Source organism: Fusarium oxysporum, chromosome XI, assembly GCF_013085055.1.
Source record: "Fusarium oxysporum Fo47 chromosome XI, complete sequence".
Taxonomy (NCBI): Eukaryota; Fungi; Ascomycota; class Sordariomycetes; order Hypocreales; family Nectriaceae; genus Fusarium; species Fusarium oxysporum.
Window position 1 is genome coordinate 2282442 of NC_072850.1, and position 26926 is coordinate 2309367.

The 26926-nt window shown below is 46.3% G+C and overlaps 10 protein-coding genes across 10 annotated transcripts; 3 read left to right on the forward strand and 7 right to left on the reverse strand.

The window, feature by feature from the left end:
- Positions 1-2593: 2593 nt before the first annotated feature.
- FOBCDRAFT_208775 (uncharacterized protein) lies at positions 2594-5009 on the reverse strand (the record flags this gene model as incomplete). The annotated part of the gene is made up of 2 exons (XM_054707628.2): positions 2594-4529; positions 4582-5009. The coding sequence occupies 2 exons, from the start codon at positions 5007-5009 to the stop codon at positions 2594-2596; spliced, it is 2364 nt and encodes a 787-aa protein (XP_054563603.2).
- Positions 5010-7609: 2600 nt separating this feature from the next.
- Positions 7610-7954, reverse strand: FOBCDRAFT_208776 (uncharacterized protein; the record flags this gene model as incomplete). The annotated part of the gene is made up of 1 exon (XM_059609246.1): positions 7610-7954. One exon carries the CDS (start codon positions 7952-7954, stop codon positions 7610-7612), a length of 345 nt encoding a protein of 114 aa, XP_059468098.1.
- A 195-nt stretch (positions 7955-8149) lies between these two features.
- On the reverse strand, positions 8150-9136 carry FOBCDRAFT_265641 (concanavalin A-like lectin/glucanase domain-containing protein). The gene is made up of 2 exons (XM_031192990.3): positions 8570-9136; positions 8150-8521 (listed from the first exon to the last, which is right to left on the reverse strand). The coding sequence occupies exons 1-2, from the start codon at positions 9112-9114 to the stop codon at positions 8215-8217; spliced, it is 852 nt and encodes a 283-aa protein (XP_031031836.3). The 5' UTR covers positions 9115-9136; the 3' UTR covers positions 8150-8214.
- Positions 9137-9933: 797 nt separating this feature from the next.
- Positions 9934-10250, forward strand: FOBCDRAFT_281743 (uncharacterized protein; the record flags this gene model as incomplete). Its single annotated transcript, XM_059611609.1, has 2 exons — positions 9934-10059; positions 10122-10250. 2 exons carry the CDS (start codon positions 9934-9936, stop codon positions 10248-10250), a joined length of 255 nt encoding a protein of 84 aa, XP_059468099.1.
- A 1431-nt stretch (positions 10251-11681) lies between these two features.
- FOBCDRAFT_245457 (uncharacterized protein) lies at positions 11682-13200 on the reverse strand (the record flags this gene model as incomplete). The annotated part of the gene is made up of 4 exons (XM_059610687.1): positions 11682-11720; positions 11756-12230; positions 12298-12778; positions 12831-13200. 4 exons carry the CDS (start codon positions 13198-13200, stop codon positions 11682-11684), a joined length of 1365 nt encoding a protein of 454 aa, XP_059466276.1.
- A 593-nt stretch (positions 13201-13793) lies between these two features.
- Positions 13794-14585, forward strand: FOBCDRAFT_208779 (uncharacterized protein; the record flags this gene model as incomplete). Its single annotated transcript, XM_031192992.2, has 2 exons — positions 13794-14013; positions 14071-14585. The coding sequence occupies 2 exons, from the start codon at positions 13794-13796 to the stop codon at positions 14583-14585; spliced, it is 735 nt and encodes a 244-aa protein (XP_031031838.2).
- A 910-nt stretch (positions 14586-15495) lies between these two features.
- FOBCDRAFT_245459 (P-loop containing nucleoside triphosphate hydrolase protein) lies at positions 15496-16675 on the reverse strand (the record flags this gene model as incomplete). Its single annotated transcript, XM_059610688.1, has 2 exons — positions 15496-15528; positions 15956-16675. The coding sequence occupies 2 exons, from the start codon at positions 16673-16675 to the stop codon at positions 15496-15498; spliced, it is 753 nt and encodes a 250-aa protein (XP_059466277.1).
- Positions 16676-17378: 703 nt separating this feature from the next.
- Positions 17379-19874, forward strand: FOBCDRAFT_148401 (uncharacterized protein; the record flags this gene model as incomplete). The annotated part of the gene is made up of 3 exons (XM_031192994.3): positions 17379-17505; positions 17566-19599; positions 19759-19874. 3 exons carry the CDS (start codon positions 17379-17381, stop codon positions 19872-19874), a joined length of 2277 nt encoding a protein of 758 aa, XP_031031840.3.
- Positions 19875-20586: 712 nt separating this feature from the next.
- On the reverse strand, positions 20587-22035 carry FOBCDRAFT_148972 (transferase family-domain-containing protein; the record flags this gene model as incomplete). The annotated part of the gene is made up of 1 exon (XM_054707631.2): positions 20587-22035. The coding sequence occupies one exon, from the start codon at positions 22033-22035 to the stop codon at positions 20587-20589; it is 1449 nt and encodes a 482-aa protein (XP_054563606.2).
- Positions 22036-22617: 582 nt separating this feature from the next.
- Positions 22618-24966, reverse strand: FOBCDRAFT_245462 (uncharacterized protein; the record flags this gene model as incomplete). Its single annotated transcript, XM_059610689.1, has 5 exons — positions 22618-22733; positions 23732-23768; positions 24047-24125; positions 24183-24670; positions 24733-24966. 5 exons carry the CDS (start codon positions 24964-24966, stop codon positions 22618-22620), a joined length of 954 nt encoding a protein of 317 aa, XP_059466278.1.
- Positions 24967-26926: the final 1960 nt, after the last annotated feature.

The following is a 26926-nucleotide window of genomic DNA, read 5'->3' on the forward strand; positions in this document are numbered from 1 at the left end:
CTCTGTATGTAAAAGCTTCTGGTTGACCCAACGTTCTGGACGCTATTTCTGACAAAATTCTGTAGAAGATCGCTTTTATAAACCCAGCCACTGAGAGTATCACAGCGGAGACTTACAAGTTGGACAAGTTCATGTTCGCCAGACTTTAGGGCAGATTGACGATATGAAAGCGCACTCCGATTATTTAAAGGGGAGTAGTGAAGATGAAGACGGGGCAAAGAAGAGTGAAGTATGGGGACAAAGATCCTTCCTGGGGCACAGAGTCATTCGCTCACAGAGAACCTGCCAGAGGATTCAGCATTGCATGTTTCCCTTATCCATTCCCTCGAAGCTCGGTGTTTCTACAATATATACATTCATTTTACCTAGGCCTTGAAAAGTCATGACGACCGCCCGTGCGACCGCTGGATTGGCTGTCACCATTGTGTGCCACTCAAGGAGTCATTGATAGTAACGCTCGGGAACTGGGCCATTTGTTACTGAGGACTTCACTGACGGGTACGTCCTTTTCATTCTTCTGTAACAGCTGGCCGAGAATAAACAGGACCGTTATAGCACTAGGCTCAGCTACTAGCAACAAATCTTCAGTATCAGTTCTGGGCAGATGAATGGAGATGCTCTAGCTTTCGCGCCTAATCTCCCTTTGTTAACGCCGTATCTGATGTTGAGAATGATGGTTGGATGTTAGGTGGCGACTCTGATAAGCGTTGTGAATGAGATGGTAGTGCTTGGTGACTGCCCTACTAGCGGTCTTGAGATAACATCTCCTTTCGGACGGACTGCTGGTACTTTCTAGTGATGCGCCCAAATCTTCAAGCCTCATCTCGAGGACTGACAGAATATTTGCTGGTGACGACGAAGATCTTGCATGCAGGCGGCTCATTGTGTGTCAGTGCTTGGCTAAAGTTCTTTCATATCACGACCGTAAAGACAGCAAAGGGTCTTTCTAGCTTTCTCGCCATGGCTCCTGACCTAAGAACATGCCTGTGAGCACTGAGAATGTTTTATTTTTTTCTTTTTTCTATTTTTCTTTTTTTTTTTTTTTTTTTTTTTTTTTTAAAAAAAAAAAAAAACCAGCATACTCAATGTCAAGTTTACTAAGTCGATACCCGCACAAGCTTCTCAGGACCTGCCGTGACGCTGGTTACTCAAATAACCTAACTCAGCTATCTGGTCAGAGGAGGAGGAGGAATTACCAGAGTTCTATGTCCCTCTTGCTACATCGGTTCAGCACCATTCTCGAACACTACAGTCGCAATCCCCCATAGCTCTGAGCGCAGCAGAAGCCACATCAGCACTACATCCTTCTTTTGGCACTTTGGCTATATACGGTGAGCACTGAAACATCGACTCCAAGGTACATACCAAGAGAGGGATACATTTTAAATGTAACGTCGTCATCCCGGATGCGATTGACATCGTCGGGAAGTGGTGGCGGGAAGAGCTGATCCTCTTGGCTCAAACTAGAATTGACGCCATGTGTTCCTACATCAGAGCAAACGGACTCGTCGGGCTTTGAGGCATTGTTTTTCGTTTGTCGGTTTAACATGGTAAGATTGTTAACGGTAAGCTTCAGCTTGGGGATGGGCTTGTTGTTTGGCTCCGGAGAAGACGCTTGGCCGCCTCAGACGTGCCAGAAGCTGTTGCAGAATGAGAGGGGAGATTGTGAGGCTGAGGTTGAGTCTGAAATCGAGGTTGCGACTGCGACTGAGGCTGAGACTGTGACTTGGGTTTGTGTTGATACGGGTTCTGGTTCTCTTCGCTTTCATCCACGTCGTTCTGGGTGGGGGGATCGGCGACCTGCTTCTCGGTGCGCTGATCCATGGCGATGCGACTTCGAAACTTTATTGCAGTGATAAGTAGTATTGATCTGGGGGCTGGTTGTAAACAGTCTTGAAGATATTGGGTTCAAGTGTGAATGCTATAGGGACGTGGTTTATGGAAAGACTGAGGTAGAGAGGCGGGGGCGCGAGTTCTATAAATAAAGATAGAGGAGGGGCAAGCGGCCAGTTAAAGCCTTTGTAATCCACCAAGCCATGAAAGAGTTTGAAAGCATATCCGTAAGCCACATGACTCCAAAGCCATTATGCATTTTCATTTGTCGAGACATGGCTCCTGAATGAAAGCTTAAATAGATTTAATTTTGCGTAAGACACAACCCAGTCAGTATAGCGAGTTAAGCATATACGGCGAACCGGGGTTATGGTTTTAACTAACAATTAGAAGAGGTGTCATATGGGTAGTAGAACTTGACAGCAAGGAGGGGCCAACTTAGTTCCTTACTGAGTTACGGGCTACGCGATAAGTCCGGTATGCTTATACCTTGTAGAATAGAGATGGCTTACAGGACGTTGGCAGCAATCCCAAAACTCTCATTGACGAGATGCCCCTCTACTAAATGACGGAACGATACATCAAGAATGGTTTAGCTCTTCAGCCCTCCAACTTGTTCACCTTAAAGGCCTGTTCCAGTCCATGCATCTTGCCAGAGTTGGCTCTCATAACCGTAACGCTGGTGAAGTCAAGTCCATAATAATAGACGCGGGTGAAAAAAGAAGGGCAGCGCCTGTCCTATACTCAGGCAGTCGTAATTCTAACAATAACTATCATCGTGCAGGAAGTCATGTGCATCAAAGAATTCGTCCGGATCTTCAACCTCATCCTCGCCTTGACAATCTTCTAAGGATTGTAATCTGATAGAATCTTTCAGCTGGTAGAATGCCAACGTCAGCTCATCCGTCTTATCGTATCGGTCTTCATAAATATCGGTTGCTGTCAACCCTTTCGCATCCTTGGCATCAACATCCAAACCCTTGAGTTTAAGACAATACAGCGTTGTGAAGGTTCTTTCGTTACCCCAATAAGCCGCCAGGTGAAAATGGGTTCCCCAGTCCCCGGTTATAAGGTGATCAGCCCCTAGTTCAAGAAGCGCAGATTGCGCGTCAGTAGCATTGTCCCGAATTGCCACACCGAGCGGTGACAGTCCATTGTCAGCTAGTACATTTATACCGGCACCTTTCTCATATAATAAACGAATTGCATTAACAGAGTTATCGCTCGCCGCGTAGTGTATTGGGCGATTTCCCCGCGGACCGATACAATCTGGCCTTGCGCCTTCTTGCAACAGTTTTTCTATCATTGTAACATTATCATGGATAGCAGCTGTATGTAAAAGGCTCCACCCCGTGGGGAAAGCGTCGATTGCATTCGCGCCAGCTGTAAGCAGCAAGTGAAGTATGGTAGCACAAGAGTTTGGAGATAGAAGGCCAGCATAATCTACAAGATTGCGACCATATGGTCCCTTCTTGTGGACTGAGGCGCCGGCTTCGATCAGAGCCTCAGCTGATTTTGCATCGCCTAAAGCAACAGCATACATCAGTGGAGTCATGCCGAACCGGTCCTCACTGTGGATCTGGGCCATAATATCTGTTTTGCCGGCCTCGAGTATAGGGGCCAAGTCGATTGGACATCGTTTAACGACAATTTCATGTATGAAGGTGAAATCCAGGTCCTCTAAGCACGACGAAATTTGAATCAACCTTTCGACTTGATAATGAAGCTTCAATGGTATGGTATTCTGAAGAACCAGATTAGCAATTATATGCCGAAATGAAAGCCCTCTCTCGTTGACTTGGTCCGGATCTGCACCAGCCTGAAGAAGTACTTCACAAATTTGAAGCGAGAGTTCCCATGGTAAAAATCTCTCAATACAGATGGACAAGGCAGAATCACCATCATAGTCGACATCCAGGATTGCAGCTGGATTTTCAAATACGATGCGTTTGACAGCAGTCAGATTTCCAATTGCGGCCTGAAAAACTATGTTGTCTCTGGAGGCTTTTAGAGGAATCTTTCGTCTCAATGCTAGAGTAAACGTGAGAGAGCTGGTAGATAGTTTCTCCACCAGGATATGAATCGCGTATTTGAAAGACCACAATGGAAAGCCATATCTGACCGTGAGGCGAGTCAGACGCGACTTGAAACATGAATGCAAGTCGCAGGTTGTTCTGGAAACAGGGCAACTGGAGTACTCAAAAAACACTGAACCCATGATCATTTGAAGCTTTTTTGGGAGTGTGTTCCAAAGGCGGTATGAAGCAACCGAAGCATGGCATCTGCAGGCACAGTTGATCAAGCACTGGGATTGCACTAGTCTTAGCTTGAACCCCAGTGTAGGAAGCTGAAGTGGGGACGATATGGCTTGGGAGCCCTGTTGTCCGTGAGATTGACGGGGCGAAATATTTGTGTTTATGTCCTTCGCTGGACCAGGCCGCATAGTGTTTATCGTTGTTGCCAACTGGTTGCTGATAGTTCCCACCCATTCTGGTGGCAACGTTGGTGTTGTGTTTCGCAGGGCCTCTAGCGCTGCTGAGATGTCTGACTGGTTTTGAAATGTGGTATTTCGATCGATTGTGAGTTGGTCTCTTGTTTCTAACAGACAAGTACCCAAACTTTGAGTCGTGGCATAGTGACAGCGTTGCATAACCTGGATGTCCTGCAATATAAGTTCGATACGTGTTAAGCTTGAGCTACATTTTCATGTTAGTCTCAGATTGACTGGATGTTATTCGGGGAACATACTTGCCATATGCCAATTGTAACTCGCTAATACGAGATCTCACTTCTTTCAGCTCTTTTATGAGCTCTGCTGCCCTCTCCCTTTTGTGAACCCACTTGACTCTTCGTAAGGTGGATGTCTCTTTCTTGAGACTGTCGATAAATGTGCCTAATTCCTTCAGGACAGCCGCACCTTTACCGAGCTCAATAGCCAGGTCGCCGAGGAGTACAGAGCTTCCTGGGCCACCAAGCCTCGCGGCTGCTGTAGACTGTATGGTGTTCTCAACATGGGCAAGAACTGTCCTGATAGCCTCTGTCTCATTCTCTAAAGCTTGAATGAGATAAGGTGCGTTTCGGACTTGGAATTGGAGATTATGTAACGCATTGGATAACTTTAAAGCCAGGTCCAGCAGGCTGGCAACAGAAGCCACTAAGCCAATAGCTTCTGCCATGTTATTAATAGCGATGACTTGCAGCTAAAATGGAGGAGCTGGTAACAGACTTGATACCATTGTGAAATGATGAAGGCATAGAAACCCCGCGCTTATGTCACGTGAACCTTGCAGGCAGGGCGAGTATGAATGAGCGGCCAGTTGTGGGCTCTGCTACCGATTTTCTAGTCAACAAGTTGACTTGGATCGGATAGCCGGAAACGATCAAATTGTTCTTGCATGAAGGAATATGAACTGGCAAACCTCGCTTATGAGATAAGTTCTTATATTAGCCTCAAGCCAATCAATCAAACGACTTAATTACTGGGCAAAGGTCTCAGAGTCATTTGCCCGTTGTGTCACTGGACATCAGAGGATATTTTCCCTTGAGCTCTGGATACTTGAGTATAAGAGGAACGCCTATATTGGGTATGGCTTTAGTGGTGTATTTATATAATAGGAATATATAACTTAGTTTCACGGGTTTATCTAAACTGAGTTTTGAATAAGCTATTTAAATATAATTAATTTAACTAGGATAGTAACCTTCATAAGTAGAATTGCAAAAGCCGTTTTGTTATATTAGCCATAGTCGTTTGTGTTGCAAGGGCGGCTCCAGAAGCCTTAGGTCATCGTGATCGTTGTTGATGACGCGCTTCCCGGGCTGCCTTGTTATCGCGGGGGGGGATGATGGCAGCTAGCTATGCTTGTCGGGCGGAGTGATGCTGGGCGGCGATGGATTTAGTGAAGGAACCGGACCGTGCCTGTTTATCTGCACAAATTTTAATTTACCTGCATCTGATATGGTCGGCGTGGGGTCACCGTCCGGACCCGGTGGCGGGTGTTTATGTTTGTTGATCGTGAAGCTGGACATTTGTCAACGTAGAGAGCTAAGCCAGCTTTCTCTGGATCATGAATATTCCGCTACGAATTTCTCCACAGGTTCGGTGAAAGATCGAGCCAACCAAAATGTCCCTGATTTATGTTACGTCTGACCAGATCTGGAAGACTTCTGTGTGGACACCTAACTTGCAGGCAGGAAACCTCTTCCGTCTTGAAGTCTAGAAGATGCGAAGGCTGCCCATGGTTAAGTTTGTTCCGCACGACAGATACGAAAGAGGACTGTAGTCTGGAAAAATGGTTTCGCGGCATCCCATTCGGTCTCAGTGTTATGCCTCAGGTTTATGCCAGGCCAAGCTAAGGTTCCAAGCTACTCCAGCTGTAGTTACTCAAGTAACGTTAACCTTTTGTCATCCTTCAGCTTGATAACATAATACAAAATGGTGCTTGCTAAAAGCTTTTTTTCTATGTTTAAATATCCTTAATTATATTTCTAGTTTTATGTCTATGTTAATTCTCTGTCTCTCATTCTTGATCTAAACCTCACACCTTTCCTCTTATAACTTAGCAGGATAAACAAACGTATTAATACTATTACTAAGTTATATCTTCCCTTACCTACTTATTCTATAAAGGGTATAATAAGTATATTCAGAAGAACCTTTAGTATAGTGTTACGATTCGTGCCCGTAACAGCGCCGTAAGGCTTCTATAAGGCAGCTGTAGCACACCTGTAATTGCTTGCATAGCGATTATGGCCCGATCTTTTGCCCTGTGGTTTAACGGCTTGTGCAATCGTTACACCTCTGCTCCAAATACTCATGTAACAGCACATGTGGCGGCTGAAACCAATAGCACAATTTTACCATGATCATCAAGGAAATATTATTTGTACCATGGCCAATACGCTTGTGTACTCCACGCCCTCGAAAGCGCAAGGGATACAGATACTTTATTTATACCAAATGCAGTATTTGTACGCCCAAATGGCTCATAAAGCCAAAGTTGCTGCCTTCATTAGCCTATTAGCTCAAAGTCCCCTGGGAGGATGAACAACTTACTGTCCGCGTAGATGCCCTTCCCTTCCATATTCATAAGCTCTGGAGACGCCGAGGCGTAAATTCAGTCATGGCCTTGAATCACTACGTCGTGCAAAGCGCCAAATTCCCTGAAGGCGCTGTTGTTACAGTAACTCCTCGACAACCCGCAGGTTTGTGTCCCAGGCCATCTCCGTCCCAGTAGTGAGCGTAGCACCACTCAGTGTACGGGTTGCCAAACGCTGATTTGCAGAACCGCACCATCGAAGTCATTTCCGGGTCTCTTAGTCTGTAGGCTTGCTATCGTTGTGTGTATGCGCAGAGGACCATAAGATGTATCGTTGATGCTTATTTTGGGAAGCGACTCTACAAGGGACTTGTACGAGGGATCGCAACTCGGGTCGATAAAAAAGCAGAGGCCTACTCTTTTCTTCGTTACGCAGGGAGGTAGATAGTCTCGAATGATCAGAAGAGGTATTAGGTACCATTGTCAGCGAGGAAGATAGTTTTGAGTATCGGGTTCATCTTATCAAAATGGAGAATTGACAAGGTTGAAGCTGGATCTCGCCAAGACCTTGTTGAGCAAAAGCTGGTGTACCTCTGCATTCCAAACACCGTCGTCATGATCCATTTTGAAGCACCTCTCGCATCAGCTAATTTTTCATCAACGTCTTCCGGCCACAGATGGCTTCCGACATCCACGTCCAGAAGGAATGTCAAGCTGATCTTGTCCAATGTTAAGCATTAAGGCCTTTGAGTTGTTGTCGCTAGACCCCGTGCTCCACCGGGCTCAGGTTTGAGAGTTTGCGTCTTGGAAGTTTGAGAGCTGGATCGCAGACTTGTTGATATGAAGCTGGCAGACAACTTGGTTGGTGATGATAACGGAGATGTCGCTGGTCTTGAGGGGATCAGTAATGCTCTCGGTGCTTTGTCAACAGCTGTGTCCTCGATTTCATCGTCGTGTTCTGTCTTGGCCGTATTTCTCTTCTTGGTCCTCTCTGGCGTCGTGTCTTGCATTTCATCAGGCGGTACTGAGCTGTAGTCAAAGTGATCAGCCTTCAGTGACCGTTGAGATATCTCCAATACCATCACGGGTCTGTTGAGTTGCGCTACCAGAGTGAATTTGTACTTAGGCTAGGCGCTTGATGGCTAGGACTTGTCGGTAATGTGGTATTATACAATGGATATCCAGTCTGATTTAATAGGCCCCGTCTGTGTAGAGCGGATAGTGGGCCTGCAAAATATAGCATGTATTTGACGAGGACAGAGTTCAGATTCCGTTAGATAAATTGGCTACTCTATGCATCTCTGGCTTCTCACACCACCATCGCGCGATCTCACCGGCTTACCTAGTTTTCGAAAATACCCTTGTATCCAAGCCATTTGCATGTCGTAGCATCCGATCCCGTTATCTCACAATCGGTCAAGTACTTTCCGTTCCCGAGCACAGGCTCGGCCTCGACGATAATTCCATGCTCCTGTAGCGATACCTCCTCGTTTGCTGCCGAGATGGCCTTGATGTCAGTAAAGTGTAATTCACCAAAGTCTGGGAACAGAGTCTCATGGTCCTTGGTCGTCATAAAGCTCTCAACAATCCATTCTGCATGATTCGTGCACAAGGTCCCATTTACAGGGGCCTTTAGCTCTTTTGTAAATCTATCACGGTTAGAGCCAGTTATCAACGGATTCTTTGCAACAACTTACTTTTTGTCAGATGTGAAGTTTTCCCACGTGAAGGTACCCGTAACGTTGTCCTTTTGGGTAACGGTCATGCGCACGTGGTCACCAATCGCAGTCTCGATGCCCTCCGTGTCGTCCAAGAAGACGGGTCCGTCTGGGAACCACTCGTAGAAGGCGAAAACGCCAAAGTCACCCTCAGGGTCGTATAGGTAGTAATAACCCCCTTGAATGAGACCCCCGTTGTTGATACGCGCAGGATCATCACAGGTATTCTGGTCTCCACCAATTCCGACCCAAACTGAAGAGCCGTATCTTGCACTGGCATTGTATCCATAGGGGAAGGTGATATTGGGGATGATGACTTCTGCAGTGACGGATGCAAAGCGTGGACCAGCAACCTCGCCTCCGTTCCAGATATAGCTTGTTAGGTTTTTTACATCTCGGGTCTGGTGTTGAGCCCTGCTCTCAAGCAAGAAATTGCTAGAAGTAAACTGCTTTGACTTTGGTATAGCCAATGTTGTGCTATTTGCGAGTGCGCAAAACAGCAATACTTTAGAGAGGAACTTCATTGCTGGCGTATGTAAGTAATAATAAAAGAATAAACATAGATATAAGGAATTAAAGAGATAAAGTCGGCACAGCCAGCGATCCAGGTCCTTATATTATAGCTCACGAGGGATTAAAGTGAAATTTCTACTACCGACCACATTAGAAATAAGCTTTCTGACCTGAGCATTGGTGGAGCGCTATGAATTCCGGCTCGTATTAAGATCCAGGGATAATTGGCCAGAAACTCGTTCGACAAACCTCGACCCGCTATACGAGATCCTCTGGCAATTAATCACGCATGGCCTTATGTCCTTCAGACTCCAGCGAGGATCTTACAGTCAGATCTATATTATACCTGCTGTTGCTATAAAGACATCAGGATCTTTAAGGTCTAAGTATATAGTGTAGTCTGTGATAAATCACCCCAGATGAACCAACACTGTTTGCTCTTCCACATCGTGACTTCAACGCATCCGAAATATGATTACTAAGCGGCTGTTTTGAATCACCGCGCGGCATGTTGTTGCAATTATGCCGCTAATAATAAGCATCCTTGACACGGCTTTAACCCTGGTGAATCTCCTCTCTCATTCCTGGTTCGGACGAATATCATGCCGACAACTGCCCCTGTCTCGGCATTGCCGTCACCGATCTTGAACTGCCTGCCGAGAAAAATTGTCTAACGTGATCTTGCTCTGTAATAAGAACAAGCAATTCATGATTTCAGGAAAGAAAGCAACAGGGCCACTAATGTATTTTAGAATAAAACTAAGATTATTTCATATTAAGAGCTATATACAAACATAGCTCTACCTTGATCCTCTTTAACATCGACTGCCATGTCACGGAGCAACCTTGTCACTGGCCTCATCGTCGTACAGGCTGTACAAGACTGCCTTTCCTCCAACTTTACCATGCTCGCTGTCATACTCAATGTCTTTGTACTTTTCCAGGCGGCTCAGAAGGTATATGGAGTCTTCAAGGCAAGGGTCTGGTTGACGAAGCAATTAAGCGTATCGTACAATAGGTCGTCTACTCGAGCGTCGATCGCGGCGCCAGCGATCAGTCATGTGGTTTCTTCACCGACGTTGCGCCTAGTTTCGCGGCCAAGGCCTTTACGACCAGTTTCCGTGATGCGATAAGGATAAGCTGCTAGAGTATATTGCTATTCCAGACATTGGTGTCCCTGCCGCAGAGGGTTTCATTGATGTGATAGATAGTACTTGAAGCGAGTGGCTATCGACAACGTGACGGTTCACAATTTCGTTTGTCACTAGCGCTGCTGATAAACGGTCGAATCGTTACGGTATATCGGGGTAGCATTGACGCCATGACAGAGGAGCGGTCCGACCCCAACAACCTCTCTAGAATGGGAACTGCGCCATCTCCTCAATTGTCCACGTCAAACTCATGGCGCCATCGGGGCGGAAGCTCTTCGGGCACGGGGAGTCCCTCCTGTTGTGATAGCTCCTTACCCATGGCTGACAGCGTTGAAAAGATCCCGACGCTATACTGAAGATTGGGGAATCTCTTGGAGATGGTTGAAAACTTAGGACTTTCATCCTAAATTCACAGATACGTATAGGATATTTCATGGTTAATTTAGGATGCTCTTTTAATAAGCTTAGCTTAGATTTTTAGTTTGTTTTAGTTATCTATAGTAACTGGTGATTGATATAATAAGCGCTCGGACTCGCGGTATATCGAAACGGCCTTTCGGTAAATCGGATGCCGTTCCGGCTTAATAACTGCACCACGTGCCGCCCAGTCGAGCCAATGCCTAATCAAGACCCGTCCCATTTGGAACGCCGATGCGCGTTGAATGACATGCTTCTGCTCCTGATAAATGGCTTTCTTCCATTGTCATTGACAGAAACAAGTGCAATTCTGCGTCACATACCGGCTATTCTCTGTACACATCCGCATAATATTACCATCTGCAGTAGCCTAATATCAACTCGGCAACCAGACCCCGAAGCTGGGAGCATCTGGTCCTGCGCCCAATGCCGTGCCCCGAAATCGAGATGTGACTAAACTATGCCCCAGTGAAGCTGGCGCGCGGGGTTGAAAGGCAAATACATCATCGCAGACTCGAAGCCTATTTTCTCAACAAAGGCGAGACTTCGACGGTCACAGGTTTGAGCCCTACCGGAGGATTTGGCCAAGTGAGAAGATTATCTCGACAAGATGAGCCCAATGACGAAAATTAGTGCACGGCTGATCTCAACCAATTTCGAATCCTGTGGAGACGGCTCACCACTCTGGAGACCCGACACTCCAACGACAGTAAAGCCAATCCGGCCATGACGAAGCAATGGAAGTGAATTACCTTGATGCATTCCACTATAGCTTTCATTTCAAGAGCATTCGAGTATGACTTGTGTCATTATATCTTTATATAAAAAGCCAAGAGCCTTCCAGGCTTGATAGCTCATTTACCCAATCCCAGACAGAATAACCCATGGACAGATGCTCAGTTGCGTTAGAACTATTGTGTATATGCGAAGAACCTAGAGTGGTTTGGTCGTATTTCTCCCATAGCTTTCCCAAAACCTTTGCAGCATTCTTGGTGTTGGCACAATGCCCTCTACTCCAGATCCGATCCAAGGTTTGAAGCACCCAAGCTCTAGCTTCATATGTTGTACTTGCTGCTCCGGCAACGAAGGTTGGCCATATAAGGCACTTAATCAGTTCATCGTCCTCTCGTTCGAGAAATGCGTACGCTGCGATGAGACCTTGAACCTGTAATGACTCAGAGGCCAGAGTAGACCCGGTGAGGCAGGCAAGAACACGGCAGGCGTAGATGTCAGCTGAGAGCTGCCAAATAGTACCAAGTCGCGCCAAATCTTCGGACGATACTTTCGAGTCTTGTGTAGTGTTATACACTGCCCACGACGCGATATCATATGAACGCATCTTTTGCAGTGCGTCTTCAAGGACGACGATGTTGGTGGCATTTTCAAGGAAAACAAAGTCATGCCGTCTCTGCGAGGCAAAGATCTCAACAGTCGATAGAATTTGGACAGGGCATCCGTTTGGCGTGACAGTGGAGAAAGCTGAAGCCTTTATTGAAGATAGTGTAGAGGCACTGGTCAGAACACCAGGCTTTGCAAGAGACGAACCAAATGTTTGAAGCCTAGGACAAATACTTTAGTTTCTCAAATGACGAGTACCGAAATAGCTTCTGACGCAAAATCACTCACATGGCAGCGTCGTGCAGGAGACTTTGAAGGTTATCATCCCAAGAGGAAGTACCCTTCATGGCTCCAACTTCAAGCATCTTCTTGATACCCTCAATATGATAGCTCCAAGCGCCAGACCCACTCTCAAAAATGTCTAGGAAAGCAAGGAGGACCACGGTTATGAGCAGCGACTGTTGATCCTGAGTGGTTCTATGTATTGCCAATGCTGTAGAGACCAACCCCAGGCAATGGCTTTTGGACCGTAAATGGTAGTTTACTAATGATCTGATATGTGCGTTTAGCCTGCCTAAAACTGTTCCATTTCGGGTTTGTGGCAGCAATTCCGCCATTGGGCAGTTGGTAATATACTGAATGTAGTGACAGGATGATACTGTCATTATAGCACTTGCTACTGTTGGCGTGTTGATCCAGGGAATGACGTTACGATATGGGTTGTCTAACTGATCTTGGAGGACCAGAGTTGGGCAAATGCATTTTGAGACTGTTTGCAGGTTAGTGGGTGATATGTTATACAGAACTAACCCAAAACTAACAATAGTCAACAAAGAATCTAGATGTATAACTGAAATCCTTGAATAGAGGCTCAACAAGAGCCACTGGTATCGGAATACTTCCGGACAGTCTTGTCGACTCCTCCTTCTGGTGTCGGTGTCCGTGAGAGACAACTGGTGTTGGTCTTTGTAACGAAGTTTTTTGCGACGGCTGCTGAGTCTGGGCATCTCCAAAAGTCCGGTTTTTCATAGGCCCTCGCCGAGCCACTCCCTCAACCCAGACCAGGGGTTTCTCGTAGCCGAGGCACTCAACGCCGTGGCTCCAACATTTCAGGCAGTGGGGCATCCCTCCGTCGCACTTGAGGCGGCGTTGCTTACAGCTCCAGCACTTGCGCGTCCGTGACTGGGTCATCGACGGGTATCTTATGAGTGTAAAGTATTCAAAGGGATGAGTTTGTGGGAATACAGGAGCTCGTGGCCTGATTGTGGAAAGGTCTATAATGAGAGGGTTCTTTCTGCTCCGCGAGGGCCGATCACAACGTCATCTTCATGTGTTATGCAATGAACTTTCATTGGTTATTTATGCTACCAGCCCACAAAAGTTCAGTTATTTACTATTCTCAGTTTAGTGCCGATGGCCTAGTTCAAGCATAAGTCTAACGCTAGTATGGAACAAGACGTGGATGTGACGCTGAACGTGAAATGGTTGACTGTAATGCCTGAACAGACCGAGACATTAACACGATTCGTACTTAGTTTCCTTTTCCTCTTCTTTTCCTACGAGGCATTGTCTTATGCATGATTCGTCACGAAAGCCCTGCGGGGCAACCTGTAAAATTCCTCTCATTGACACCTTTACCATATGTAGGTCTGACGGCCCTTTAGTCGATGTTAGACGCAAGTTTGGGTATAAATAGACGTCCATGAGATACCCATCCTCGACACACTCTTGCCACCAGTATACTCGCCCAAGTTTCATCGTGCTTCCTACTTTATCTTGACAAAATGTTGCCCACCGAAGTCGAGGCCAACGGCTGGACTGCCGTGCCTGTCAGCGCCAAGGCAATCAAGGACTCGGTCGGACAGCTTGTACCCACGCAAACCTACACTCTCCAAGACATCGTTTTCCCTTCTGAGGACAAACTTGTGTCTGAAGCTCAAGCCTTTGTCAAGGCACGGCTAAGTCAAGAAGCTTACAACCACTCTATGCGAGTTTTCTACTGGGGTAAGGATGAATGTTTACATTCGATATCTTGAAAGAGACATTGCTGAACCATATTAGGATCCATTATTGCCAAGCGTTTGCTACCCAAGCACGCAGAGGCCCTGTCCCCGTCCACTTGGGCGCTGACATGTCTTTTGCATGATATCGGTACTGCTGAGGCTTACTTCACTTCAACTCGCATGTCTTTTGATATCTATGGTGGAATCAAGGCAATGGAGGTGCTCAAAGTCCTCGGTAGCAGCGACGATCAGGCCGAGGCAGTCGCAGAGGCTATCATCCGTCATGAAGACATGGGTGTGGACGGTTCGATTACTTTCCTAGGCCAGTTAATTCAGCTTGCTACGCTGTATGATAACGTTGGGACGTATGAGGGCATTGACGATTTTGGCAGCTGGATTGACGAAGCTACTCGGGATAATGTCAACAAAGCTATTCCTCGTCACGGTTGGTGCTCCTGGTTTGCCTGCACTGTCCGCAAGGAGGAATCCAACAAGCCTTGGTGCCATACTACCCATATCCCTCAGTTTGATAAGCAGATGGAGGCAAACACTTTGATGAAACAGTGGGAGTAGGCAAAAACAGGTATCTATCGTTAAAGGATGTAGTAATAATAGAATTTCTACAGACAATTACTACTGAAGCCTTGTTTATGTTAAAGTCCGAGAGGCCTGGACCTGCGGTTCTTGGTACGGCATGACGTACTTCAGGTCAGGATTAGACATTGAATCAACTGATTTGTGATCCTGCCCTGTGTATTTCCAAGACCCTTCGACACCTAATATTCACGGCTCACGGTCTGGGGTTAGGGTGCATTGAATTAACTGGAAGTGTTGCATGAGTATTGTATTGCTATGTTTAGTCGAACAGATATGCAAGTTCCCACAGGGATCCATTATATTAATATTTAGCACTTGGCCGAAAGAAGAAAATACAGAACTAGCGGCAATGCAGGCCAGTCTAGTCGCCGAGGGGGCCACCCTATTTTTCTAGCTCTACCTCGCGAATTGTCATGCTTTTATGAGAGGAGTGGTTCCATCGATGACGCGAATATTGACATTAATATCGGGATTGTTAACTACAAGCTCTACCGTTTATTTATCGCCGGACATGGCTGCAGTGTAAAGGACAGTCCGACCTCCGGCGCCTTTTGCATTAACGCGGAAACTCCTTTAGCCAAGGAGCTGTTATATGGCTTTAATGCTTATGGGATTGGCGGCAAGATTCAACGGTCTATCCCGAGTCGGACATATACGATTGTTATCTGAATGTGGCATCAGAACCATTATGGCCTCCTTGTTCCGATTTCTAAGTGCTATTTTCGACGGCAAAACGCTCCTAAAACCTGCTAAAGGATTGAGCTCAGCATCTGACCATTAAAGCAGCTCTCTAAACACCTGTTCATGCCCAGCCTCACGAGCAGGTATATGGCGTTTCTGCCATCTTGATCTCTACGATTTCTCTCAGCATGGTTTCTTAACAATCTTACGCATTTTGTCTTACCATGGTCAGCGGCAGCTAGAAGTGGAGTACAGCATACCTACCGTACTTTATGCCAATAGCGTGTTATCCTCATGTACTTGCAATTTGGATTGCCGTTGGATGGCTAAGGAAAAGAAACACCATGGCCTGGTGCCCTTTTCTCGTCGCTATGTACAAAGCTATCTAATTCAAGGTACCAACTTACAATAAAAATTATTATACCTACCCTGCATGTGCTGCAATAAGCGCTGCGCCATTGGTCTAAAATCATTAGCGATAAGATAAGCGAGGTCAGTCAAGCTGATAAGATTTAATAAGAAATACTCCGATAACAAGACACTTCATTGTCGCGAAATGTAACCAGCCAAGCAAAACAAGACCACATATTACCAAAATCTCAACTCCAATAAAAAAAAGTCCACGCGCTCATCCCTACAACTAACAATATCACCCCCCACCTTACCAGCCCTCTATTAATATTCTTCTTTGCAAAATTGTCTATAGCTTGGCTATCGTTAATCCTTGGGAAAGGGACATCTTTCGGGACTGGTAGATCTAACGCCTTGCACAACGGTTCCCAGCCGTCATGAACATCTATGAATACCAGACGGTCCTCTGGCACATTTTCCTTCAACCAAGTGATGTGCTGATTGTATGAGCTACTCGTCACTGGCTCGGTTTCTCCATACTTCAGAAACCACTGCTGGCGCAGCGCATCGATGTAGTCGACAAAGTATCGTAGTGAGGGCACAGGGAACAAGACGAAGCGCAGGAACCACTGCGTCGATTTGCTACTAACGGCAGCCATGCTTCGCTCCCACGCTTCAACATCGCGGACAGTGCAGATCACTATTGCATCTGGATAGACCGTCATTAATTCCGGCACGAGAGTTGAGCCGGGCGAGTCGGTAATTGCGGCAAACCCGTCAATATGTTCTTTCATGAGATCTAGATTAGAGCGCCTTGTTGAATTGTCTTTTGGCCGCCACTGCATCAGTACCTTGATCCATGTTTTGATTTCTCTTTCAGGGCCGAGAAGGGCTTGTGTCGCGCCATGATATACGGGACCGTCGAGAAGAATTTCCAGAGCTCGGCTGATTGATGCGGTCCCGGTACGAGGAAGGCCAGCGCCAATGACTTGAAGCTTGGTGCCTAGTCGCGGTTGAGAGTAGTGTTGGCCCATGGCGGATCTGCAAGAAAACCAATGTACTGGGTGCTATGACCAATAGAATAACTGATTTAGAAGGTTTCCATTCTGCGTGAGACCAAGTACGAGCTACGCGTTTTATACATGCACTTCGCCATTGCCAAGAAGCCAACCAGCCTTACCGCCTTTGGTCTTTTGTATCGCCGAGGTATGGTGCCCAAGTGACGTAAGGGTAGTAGAATAAATTATTTATGATGTCCAGGAAAATATCCATAGGAGCGATGGATAATGCCTTTTACGGCTTAGCTCAATTGGTACCAGGCAAATTTCCTGTGCGATGATCATCGATTGATCTTGTGACGCCTGATTGGTCAAAACATTGAAGAGACCAAGCGAGTCAGACGCCAATAATAATCTAGGAAGCATAATTGACCTTCTTCTTAGGGGAATATCGCCCGCTTAGGTCCGCCTCATCTACACATTGTGTGTAAGAGTCTACTGCTTACCAGAACGTCATAATGGCTGTGCTATTCTTCCCGTGGCCTGAACTTATATAAGTATAAAAAAGATAACACAGTTATGCTATCATCGACCAGACTGTTCATAGTCTATATCCATTCCGTAACAAGAGTCGAACGATTTGGAGAGCTTTGCTTCTTATTACCCATTTACCGTTTCACTTTCCCCCAAATTCCCCTATATCCTAGACTGCGCTGTTGCGTAGCTGTACACCATCATCATGGCCCCCAGCGCCGTCGCATCCGATCTGTGCACATCAGCATCTTGCCTACACATCGCTTCAGAGATGCTCGGAAGTATGGCTCTGAACTACACCGAGATTGACCCTTGCAAGGACTTTGAACAATGTGAGACCTGCCATACACATACCTCCTCTATTCAAAATTAGTCGCTAACTAACAATACAGATGCTTGCGGTAACTGGGCTGCTCGCCATGAGATCCCTGCAGGCGATGTCTCCACAGATGGACTCACTCTTGCCCAGGAAAATGTCGTCAGCGCCTTGAGGCGGATCCTTGAGAGCCCATACCCCTCCGGCGAAGACGCTGGATGGATCACCGTCAACCTGACAAAGGAGCAGTCCGAGGCAGACAAGGAGATATTTTCTAAGATCCAAGACGCGTATCAAGTCTGCACTAATTATACAGCACTCGAAGAAGAAGGTCTCCAAACTATGCAGGAGGTTGTCAAGAAAATTGTCGAGCTGTACCCTACTACTCCAGCATCAAGCAACAAGACAGCTGCAAACACAACTCAGCATTCTGTTGCCCTGGGCAAGACTTTGGCCCTTTTCGAGAGCGTCGGCGTTCAGACGTTCCAGCGGTTCATAGTTAAGCAGAAAGACATCGACCCCGACGAAGTCGAACTGAACCTTTTTCCTCTGCAGCCAAAAGAGTTGGTCCTCCCTGCCACCGAGGAGGATCTCGAAGAGTACATCAAGATCGCCTCTCAGCTTTTGGCCGCTGTGAGCCCCTCCAATATCAGCACAGCGGCTGCTGCCGAACTCGTCACGTCAGTCATCGAGTTAGAAGGCAAACTAGTGGCTGCTTCTACCTGGGCCGAACAGAACGGGCCGAAATCTGACATTGTCTCAATTGCTGAGGCCCAGAAACAATTTCCCGAGTTGAACTACGAGTATGTGATCGAACAGCTTGCTCCAAAGCACTGGAAGAGCGACATCCAATTCATTGCACCTGCCTATTTCAACAATGCGTCCCAGATTATCTCTGAGACTCCGACTACAATACTCCAGGCATATTTTATATGGAAGGCCATTACTTCCATCTCTGTCTACATCGAGGCCGATTTAACCAACGCTTATAACAACTTGGCGACTAAGATCAGAGGTAGAGATTCTGAGAGTCCTGCACCCCGATGGAAGCGCTGTATCAACTTGATGAACTACGGAGTTGCATGGACCCAAGCCTCCGATATCACGTCACAGTTCATCGGCCCGACGGGCTTGACATGGATACTCTCACGATTCTTCGTGGACAAGCACTTTACCCCAGAAGCCAACAAACTTACATCTGATCTTGTGCAACACATCAAGGACTCCTTTTCAGAGCGCATTGAATCACGGGGCTGGGCAACCGATAGGGTCAAGAAGGCGTCGATCGAAAAGGTCGAAGCTATGCAAAAGATAATTGGTCTTCCTACGCTGCCTGATGCCGTAGACCCTATTGCCCTTAGAGAATACTACTCGGATGTCCAGATTCAGCCTTCTCTGGCCCTAAATGCGCTGTCATTTGCCAAGTCCAAGGTGAATAGCAACTGGATGAGTCTGGGAAAGCCATTCAACAGGGGCCAATTTGTCTTGAGCACTCTAACCGCCAATGCTTACCACGCCCGCACTCTGAACCAGATCGTTCTCTTCGCAGGCTTCCAACAGTTCCCCATTTACGACGTGGAATTTCCGTCTTATCTCCTTTATGGTGGAATGGGCAGCGTGGTTGGACACGAGATTACACACGGCTTTGACAACACCGGCCGTAACTTTGATAAGACAGGCAACGCGACGAAGTGGTGGGACAAGAAGTCTATCGAGGCCTTTGAAGAAAAGACCAAGTGCTTTGTCGAACAGTATAACAACTTCACTATCCTCGCCCCCAATGGAACGAATGTTCATGTTAACGGGACCCTCACGCTTGACGAGAATATTGCCGATGCTGGAGGTGTATCTTCTAGCTATGAGGCCTGGAAAAAGTGGGAAAACGAGAAAGGCAAGGCCAAGAATCTTCCAGGTATGCAAAGCTTCACGCACGAGCAGTTATTCTTCATTAAATGGGGCCAGACTTGGTGCTCCAATATTGCGCCCAAGTTAGCTTTAACGCTGCTCGAGGAAGACGTGCACAGCCCGGCACCTGCAAGAGTCTTGCTGCCTCTCAAGAATACGGTTGGATTCAACATAGCATTTAACTGCCCCAAGAAGGAGCCTATCTGTGAGCTCTGGTGAACAGCTGGTAGCAATGAGTACATATGTAAATGCTGGCTTGGGGGTAGCACAGGTGAGCCTGTGGTTATTCCTGTACGACACCTTCGCCAATTCTTGTTGTTCTGCTTAATACAGAAGGAAATATTCAATTAGATAGTAAATATAGATAGCCAAATGAAAGCTTATCCCTCGCTGCTGAAAGGTGCCCAAGCAGTTATGCCGGTAGCATCCAATGTCACTGACTTGATCTGGGCACGTTTCTTGGTAAAAAGAAACGTTTAACCTGGCATTGAGGAGTCGCACAGATTAATGAAAATCCTGTCTTTAGAAGATGAAATTATCTGAATTAATTTTCGCCCTCTAAAAGGCATCTAGTTACATTCTGGTGTTAGCGTTATCCTTTATATCCGCGCCTCAACATACGTAACCTGATAGAGTCAGGGCCATCAGGAGCTCGTGATCCAGCCAACAGCGGTGTTTTCTAACGAATTAAAGTCTCAAGCGTAGAGTAGAGCCTCACCAAGATGTGTGGTAGCCTTATAAAGCTTGGCAACAAACTCATGTACGGCCTATACCTACAGTGACCTTAAAACCATCTCCAGGGACCTTTGACTTATCTTGACATTCACTAATCAGCTACCAATTAATTCAAGATCCTTACGTTTTGAGTTCAGACCATTGGTTGAGACATCCTCTAGGATTGTAGCCAGGCCCGACTGGTTATTTTAACCTCGCTGACTCGGTGCGGACCGGTATCATGGCCTGTGGAGGATGTCGATTAAGTGTGACAGCCCTAAATGATTAAAACTGATAAGCCTTACGATGGGTTAATCCAATAGCCATAAACAAAACCTAACCGTAAGCAAAAGATAACTTTTAATAATAATAACTTATATCTATTAAAGGTAATAGATTGAAGGCTTTATTTTTACGTTTTCCTTATACATATTTTCTATTTAAACTAAATACATAGTTGCTATCATGCTATAATAGACTAAAACGCAGTAAGAGTTTCCGCATAAGTCCTCCATGATGGGTCTTGCATTAACCTGCCCATTGACGAGTCCTCGACTCCAACCCACACTTCAGACCCTCCTCGTTTAGGATTGGGAAGCACAACCTGCACGCCGTGCATTAGCCCACAAGACGGTGGTCGTAGAGCTTTCATATTGCTACCGAAAGCATCACCCCACTCAATGTCGTAAAAGGGAAAGTCTCGCCAGGATGTCTGAATGATATGATTTCCCGGCATGTCCAATATACAAGTTGCCACGAGACAGCTCACATCATCAAGGTCGTCAACGATGCTGATTATCTCATCAAGATAAACGTTTTGGGCTCTGGAAACAGCACGTCTCACGAGGATAGCTAAGTCCGCGAGTGAAGCCTCTTGAATGATCTGGTTAAGATCCAGAATGGCCGGAGCAAATCCAAAGATATTACCAAGGGTGTGTTTCTGTATGGTACATCCGGATCGTCGACGTAGGTCAAGTGCAATTGCCACTTGCGAAAGATCCCCAGAACGAGGAGCTTTTGAACCAAGAGATCCAGTAGAAGTTCTCAGCGCTGCTGAGTGCTGGGCGGCCATTGTAGATCTCCATATTAATGCCGTCAAAGCATCGTTGGTAGAGATATATGGCGGAAGGGTTTCATGTTTCAATATCTTTGCGTTCTTGGGCGAAGCTTCCTCCTTAAGGGCTGTAAGGCTCTCAGGTGAAAAATACCATACGTGGCCGTGGTGGATATCTCTCGACAATAGGGGCGGTACTTTGCTGGGACTTGACTCGAGTATGGTGTACTCAGGGTGATCTAAGCAAATTTCTGCGTTGTTCCCGGACACCTTCATCATATTTTCACGGTCCTCCGAATGAATTTCAGCAGGATCAGTGATTGCTAGCCCTTGAGCACGTCGAATTTCTTCAGCAAAGACCTCGATAAACTTGAATACAGTAGTCTGATCGCAACAAACATGCAAAAAAGACATGCTGAGAAGGAGACCACCGCGAATGAAATTGGCTTGCATCAGGGAAACAGTGACACGGTCCCCGGGTTGAGGCCATTCGCCTCCCAGGCCACGGGGGCAAAATCTGTCGGGGTCAAGCGCAGATGATGGATAACCTTGAGCTTTGAGTTCTGCAAAGCTGGGACAAGCACTATCAGCTCGAAAGTCCTTGACAGTAAAATCGTTGAGATTTTCATCGCCATAGTGCCGAAGTTTCGACATACCAGCCCGGCTCTCTCCTGCAGGGACAACTTCGCAACCAATAAGAGGAACATTCTTTTTCAAGTTACGATAGCCTAGCCTCAGCATTTCCACCAGTGCGCTCATGTTATATCTTTCCGAGAGCTCGAAAAAAAATATGTTTCGCACCCAAATCTTTGGCCCAATCTGCTCAGTTGGCAGGAGAGGAGGGGCCAAGTAGAGTAGATCCTGAGTAATCATTTCAAGACTGTTATCTTCGGTGATCTCAGAAAAATAGGTAAAGACTCCTGGTTGACGACAAGCTTCCAAGGCTGTAGGAAATGGGAAACACACGAATCGAGGTGAATTTCAAAGAGAGAGCTGGAAAAGGTGCAGGTTGTAGTCTGCAAATTCACCCAAGGACAAAACTTCGCATGCTCCATGGTTTTATAGGGAATCTTTCTTGATTTTAAAATAGAGGTACCGATAAACACAAAGCCTAGAGCAAAGGGATAGTACATCCTGTATAGGGATAGATCCACCCTCCTCCACTAAAACTAGCTGATAGCGCGGGACGCCGGTAGGATCTTTAGTTCCATTTCATTCACCATCATACGAAATGATAAGGATTCGTCAACCGGTCCGGTTGCCATTATGAATAAACAATATTCCAAGGTATAATTCCTCAGGGCAAGAAGAAGCGAGCTTCGTACATGCTCCTTTCTAGTGCCCCGCTAGCTGTATCGAGGTTTAAACACGAGGGATAAACTTTTGCAGCCAATTAAGAGTAAGCATCTATTTTCACGTGGCTAATTACTTTTTTCCGGCTTAGATGAAGACCGCCTAGCTCAAGGGATACGCTAAAACCTGTAGATCGGGCGAAAAGCCTCCTGCGCCGATAACTGGCATTCCTCGGCTAGGAGCCGTGGACCATCCCCTAAAAGCCGAGGGAGCACCACCTTGGTATCTTTTGTATGTCCAGCCAATTAAGAAGCTAGTATCAAAGGTACTTGTTTTTAAGTGCTCAATAGGCCAAGATTTAAGTACCTCCGATAATTGAGGCTGGTGTCTGTGGCGTAAAGATCAGCAGCCAATCAATACTGGGGCCCGCCCCACAAAGATACATCGCTGGTGCTCCCTCGGCTTTTCAGGGATTTAATTAAATTCTCAAATAATCGGCTCGGAAATCACCAATGTAAGCTAATGTTAGCACATAAACCACAAAGAGGGACGGAAATTCAAGCGCGTCCCAATATGTTTTGTAAATGGATAAATAGACTTTGACGAGGAAAGGCATGGTCACATAAATCGCCCACAAACGAGAGGTTCATCATGTGATAATTAGCCGAAGCAATGATGAACGTCATTGATGCTGAGGTTATGGCTCGCCCCTGTTCACGCGACATTAGAAGGTCAAGCTAAGTCGGCAGTATTTGCGGATTATGATTCGTTCAAGAATCTTACACCCCGGCAATGCCCGAACGTCTAGGAATCAAAGTGGTTGAGACTAATTCCTTTAGTATCAACCTTATTAGCCTGATGCCACAAATCTGCTGGAAGACCGCCTGTTTTGTTATTTTCGTGGCTGGCTGGCTCTTCTCAGAACTCGCCAAGGACACCACCTCCGGGACTTGGGACTACGAGTATGTAAACTCTGCATTTATCAACGAGCTTCCTAGCCGAAGAACTTCACATACACTGGTTCTCAGAATGCCAGTAAACATCTGTTCAAAGGACACCAAATTCGAGTACCTGGGGACAACACGATGTCTTGGGCGCAGTTGGAAATGGAAAGCGTCAAGACGCAGCATCGCTTGATAACTGATACCTTAATGTTTGATCTAATAAAGCCATGAGAGCAGGCTATGGCAAACTCCTTTGACAAGGGCTTTCACAAGGATCGTCTTTAACGGATGTTAATGCAATAGATCGTCAAGAGCAACCTTCCTTTTCTTACTGCCGGGAATGAAGACCTTCGAGCCATATTCGATTATCTGAGCCTATCAGTATCAATCTAGGGTTGTCCCACTATACCCCACAATCAATGGTCACTAATGGTAACTGTGGTGGTAACCGTCCTGACAATGCCCACCTGACTTGTATTTGAGCCTCTGTCAGTATTTATATGTATTGGTCCTGTCGAAGATGATGGAGTCCAGTTCCGAGTAACAAAACGCGTTAGTTCCTTAGCCTGAGCATTATTCTGAGACTGCAGATCTACAACACGTGAAAGGGACGTGTCATCAACTGATGGAAGTCTCTCTCTACCGACAGTCCTTCTTTGCGTCAGGTGATACGACTCGTTTTGAGAACCGTGAGTGAATGTCAACTTCGAGGCCAGTAGGTCGATACTGTCCACATGAGCAATTAGCACCCAGAAGCTGCCATAGATATCAGTGGGTACTCACAATAGGATGACGGGAAAGAGGCATTCAAGTGTGTATAAAAATACATCGATTTGACTCGAGACACTTGTCGCTCCACTGATCGGAGGTTGGAAAAGAAAAGTAATTGCCCTTGAAACACCGATCAACGCCAGAAAAGCCAGTCGTAACTCGGTGCTTCGGATAAGATATCTAGTAAAATCTGACCTAAGTGAAACCTGCTCGGACGTCTTCTTGGCCTTAATAAATACTTGTAACAGGAAGAAGGCGCTGAGGCATTCGACACAAGCTAGAGAGATGAAGTAACCAACGTGGGCTCCGTTCACCACGTTCGTAAATGCCTCCTCACCCTCGAAAATAGACTTAATTCTATAAATCAGAAGCAGCGTTCTGGCCATGCAGATACATAGCATGAAGAACCAAAACAGGATAAAAAATACCAATCGCATCTTGTTTCGCAGAATTTGCTTGAGTATGATATAGCTGTAAAAGGACAACCCTGCCTCTTGGATCTTGGACTAGTTAACCAAATCATTCAACCTGACGCGTGAAGATGCGAAGTCGCCAAACTTACCATCCACAGGATATCCGCAACGGCGTAAGCACTAGCCGTTCTTGGCTTGCCAGAGTTCATGTACCATGCATAGTAGCAGAGGCCATTTGCGACTGCGCCGGCCGCAGAGACAATCGCAGGGATAGCCGACAGCCATGAGAGCCTAGTGATACCAATCACAATCCAGGCGAAGAAGAAGTTTACCAAGCCGATGGTACTCAGAATGGACCAGCTACTCTCATAGTAAACTGCCATGGTGACCGTTTCATTATTTTAAACCCGAATGTAAGGAGGATAGAATTAAGCTGATCAAGGGAGGGCAGATGTCTGTTCATATACCATGACAGTGGAGAGCCTGGGACCTTCCATCCCTGCAACCCCAGATTCCAGCCTGAGCGCCGACATCCCCGGAAGATCATTACTGAGTCCTTCCCAAAACAAGATACGTGAAAGACGGTAGGATGGCCATGGTGCTTATTAGATTGGAAGCTAGCTATCAGCTGCGGGAGAGACGCATCTCAGAGGGGTAGTACATTAAATAAAGGTTAGGTCGAGCTAGGCACTGGCCATAACCTACATATCAATTGGTTCGGCTAGTAAAGGGTGTGGTTGGTGGCTTCAGGTGGGACATTCAGAAAACTGCTCATGGTGGTGATCCACAGCAGGCGCCTACTCAATGGCGTGAGCAGGTACACCAGCGGTTGGAGGTAATACACTTACTGAAAGCTCACCCCTTATATAGCCTGCAGCTAAATCAATTGAGCAACACGTGATTGGGATCTGACATCGTTGTATGGTATGAGTAAATTGAGATTAATAGAGAACCGAGATGTTATGTATTGTTAGCTACCAAATTTCGGCTCTTCGTGCATGCATAAGCCTCAAAGTTAAAAATGGAGGAATCACGATTAGCGGACTCGCGTCGCTTGCTCCACAATTGCTCTTCCTCTAGGCCTCGAAGAACCTGTTCTGACTTCTCATTAATGTAAATGTACCGCAAAGTCCTCAGATGATGTCATCTCATTAAGACCGGCTCAAAAGTACGTGTTGCGGTAACGATTTACAGTGTCAAATCGCCTGATCAAATTTCTAAGAGCTAACGCGGCAGTCGCTACTAAGCTCACAATGGGTTCCGAAGAGAAGGGGAGGGTGTAAAGTCTAACGTATGTGTACGGTATATGCAGGGAAGGCTGTCGTATTGTGGGAGGTGGCCCTGATCAGAGGCTGACATCCCATTGGGGTTTGTAACAAACTATTGGCGCGGTTCGAATTTAGTGGCTATTTCAGATAGAGTTTCGACTCACTGTGATACAACTGTAGTGCTTTCTTTGTTTGATGATGAACCAATCAGATCTTATTGAAGCCAAAACGTTCGCTCGTGTCTTCGTATTTCCAAACCCTGCACCAATCTTGGGAAATGACACTCAAGAAGCTCGTATTCTCATCCGTCACAAGAGTATATTAGTAATTCCACATCGATGCTAACTATCTTGATTCAAATGAAGATTTTGATAAAAGGTGAAGCCTAGCGACACCCACGACGAACCTCGACAGTTTGCATCTTCTGCTTTGCGCCACTTAATTTCAATACACGATATCTGCATACAACAGTAGCAATATGCTCGCTAATAATTTGTATGTACACAATCTCTGCAATCTACTGCTACGGTGTCGAAACATTCCACACACAAAGAAAATATCCTTCATTGCATATCGGGCAACCTCTATGCTCCGGGAAACCGAGCAAGTAAGCATCGCAAAATTCCTTGTGTAAACCAGACTCGATCGATTTTGCTTCATTATCAGTCATGGTCAGCGGCTTAGCAAGTGTGTCAAAATGCAAGATTGGCTAGTCGGATGGTCTCTGATTCTATTGCAGGAGCAGGAGCTGCAAAATCTGCTCACCAGAAAAGACTTCAACCGAATCTATCTCGACCGTCCACGGCCATATTCTCATCTGTTGTCAACAATTCTGCCACTTTATAATGGCCATTTCTGACAGCAGAAACAAAGCGGTTGATCCATGCCAGTCCTTAGTGTTTGGATCAATCCGGCCGTCGGAAATTGGTGTGCGAACAATACCTTCATACCCCTGCCTAGAAGCCATGAACAGTGCCATTCACCTAAAATTGTACCTGGATTTGAGAATACTTGAAAAGCATCTTGGTGGTGTTCTCGGGCCCAATCCTTGCTGCATTTTGGAACATGGTGAGTT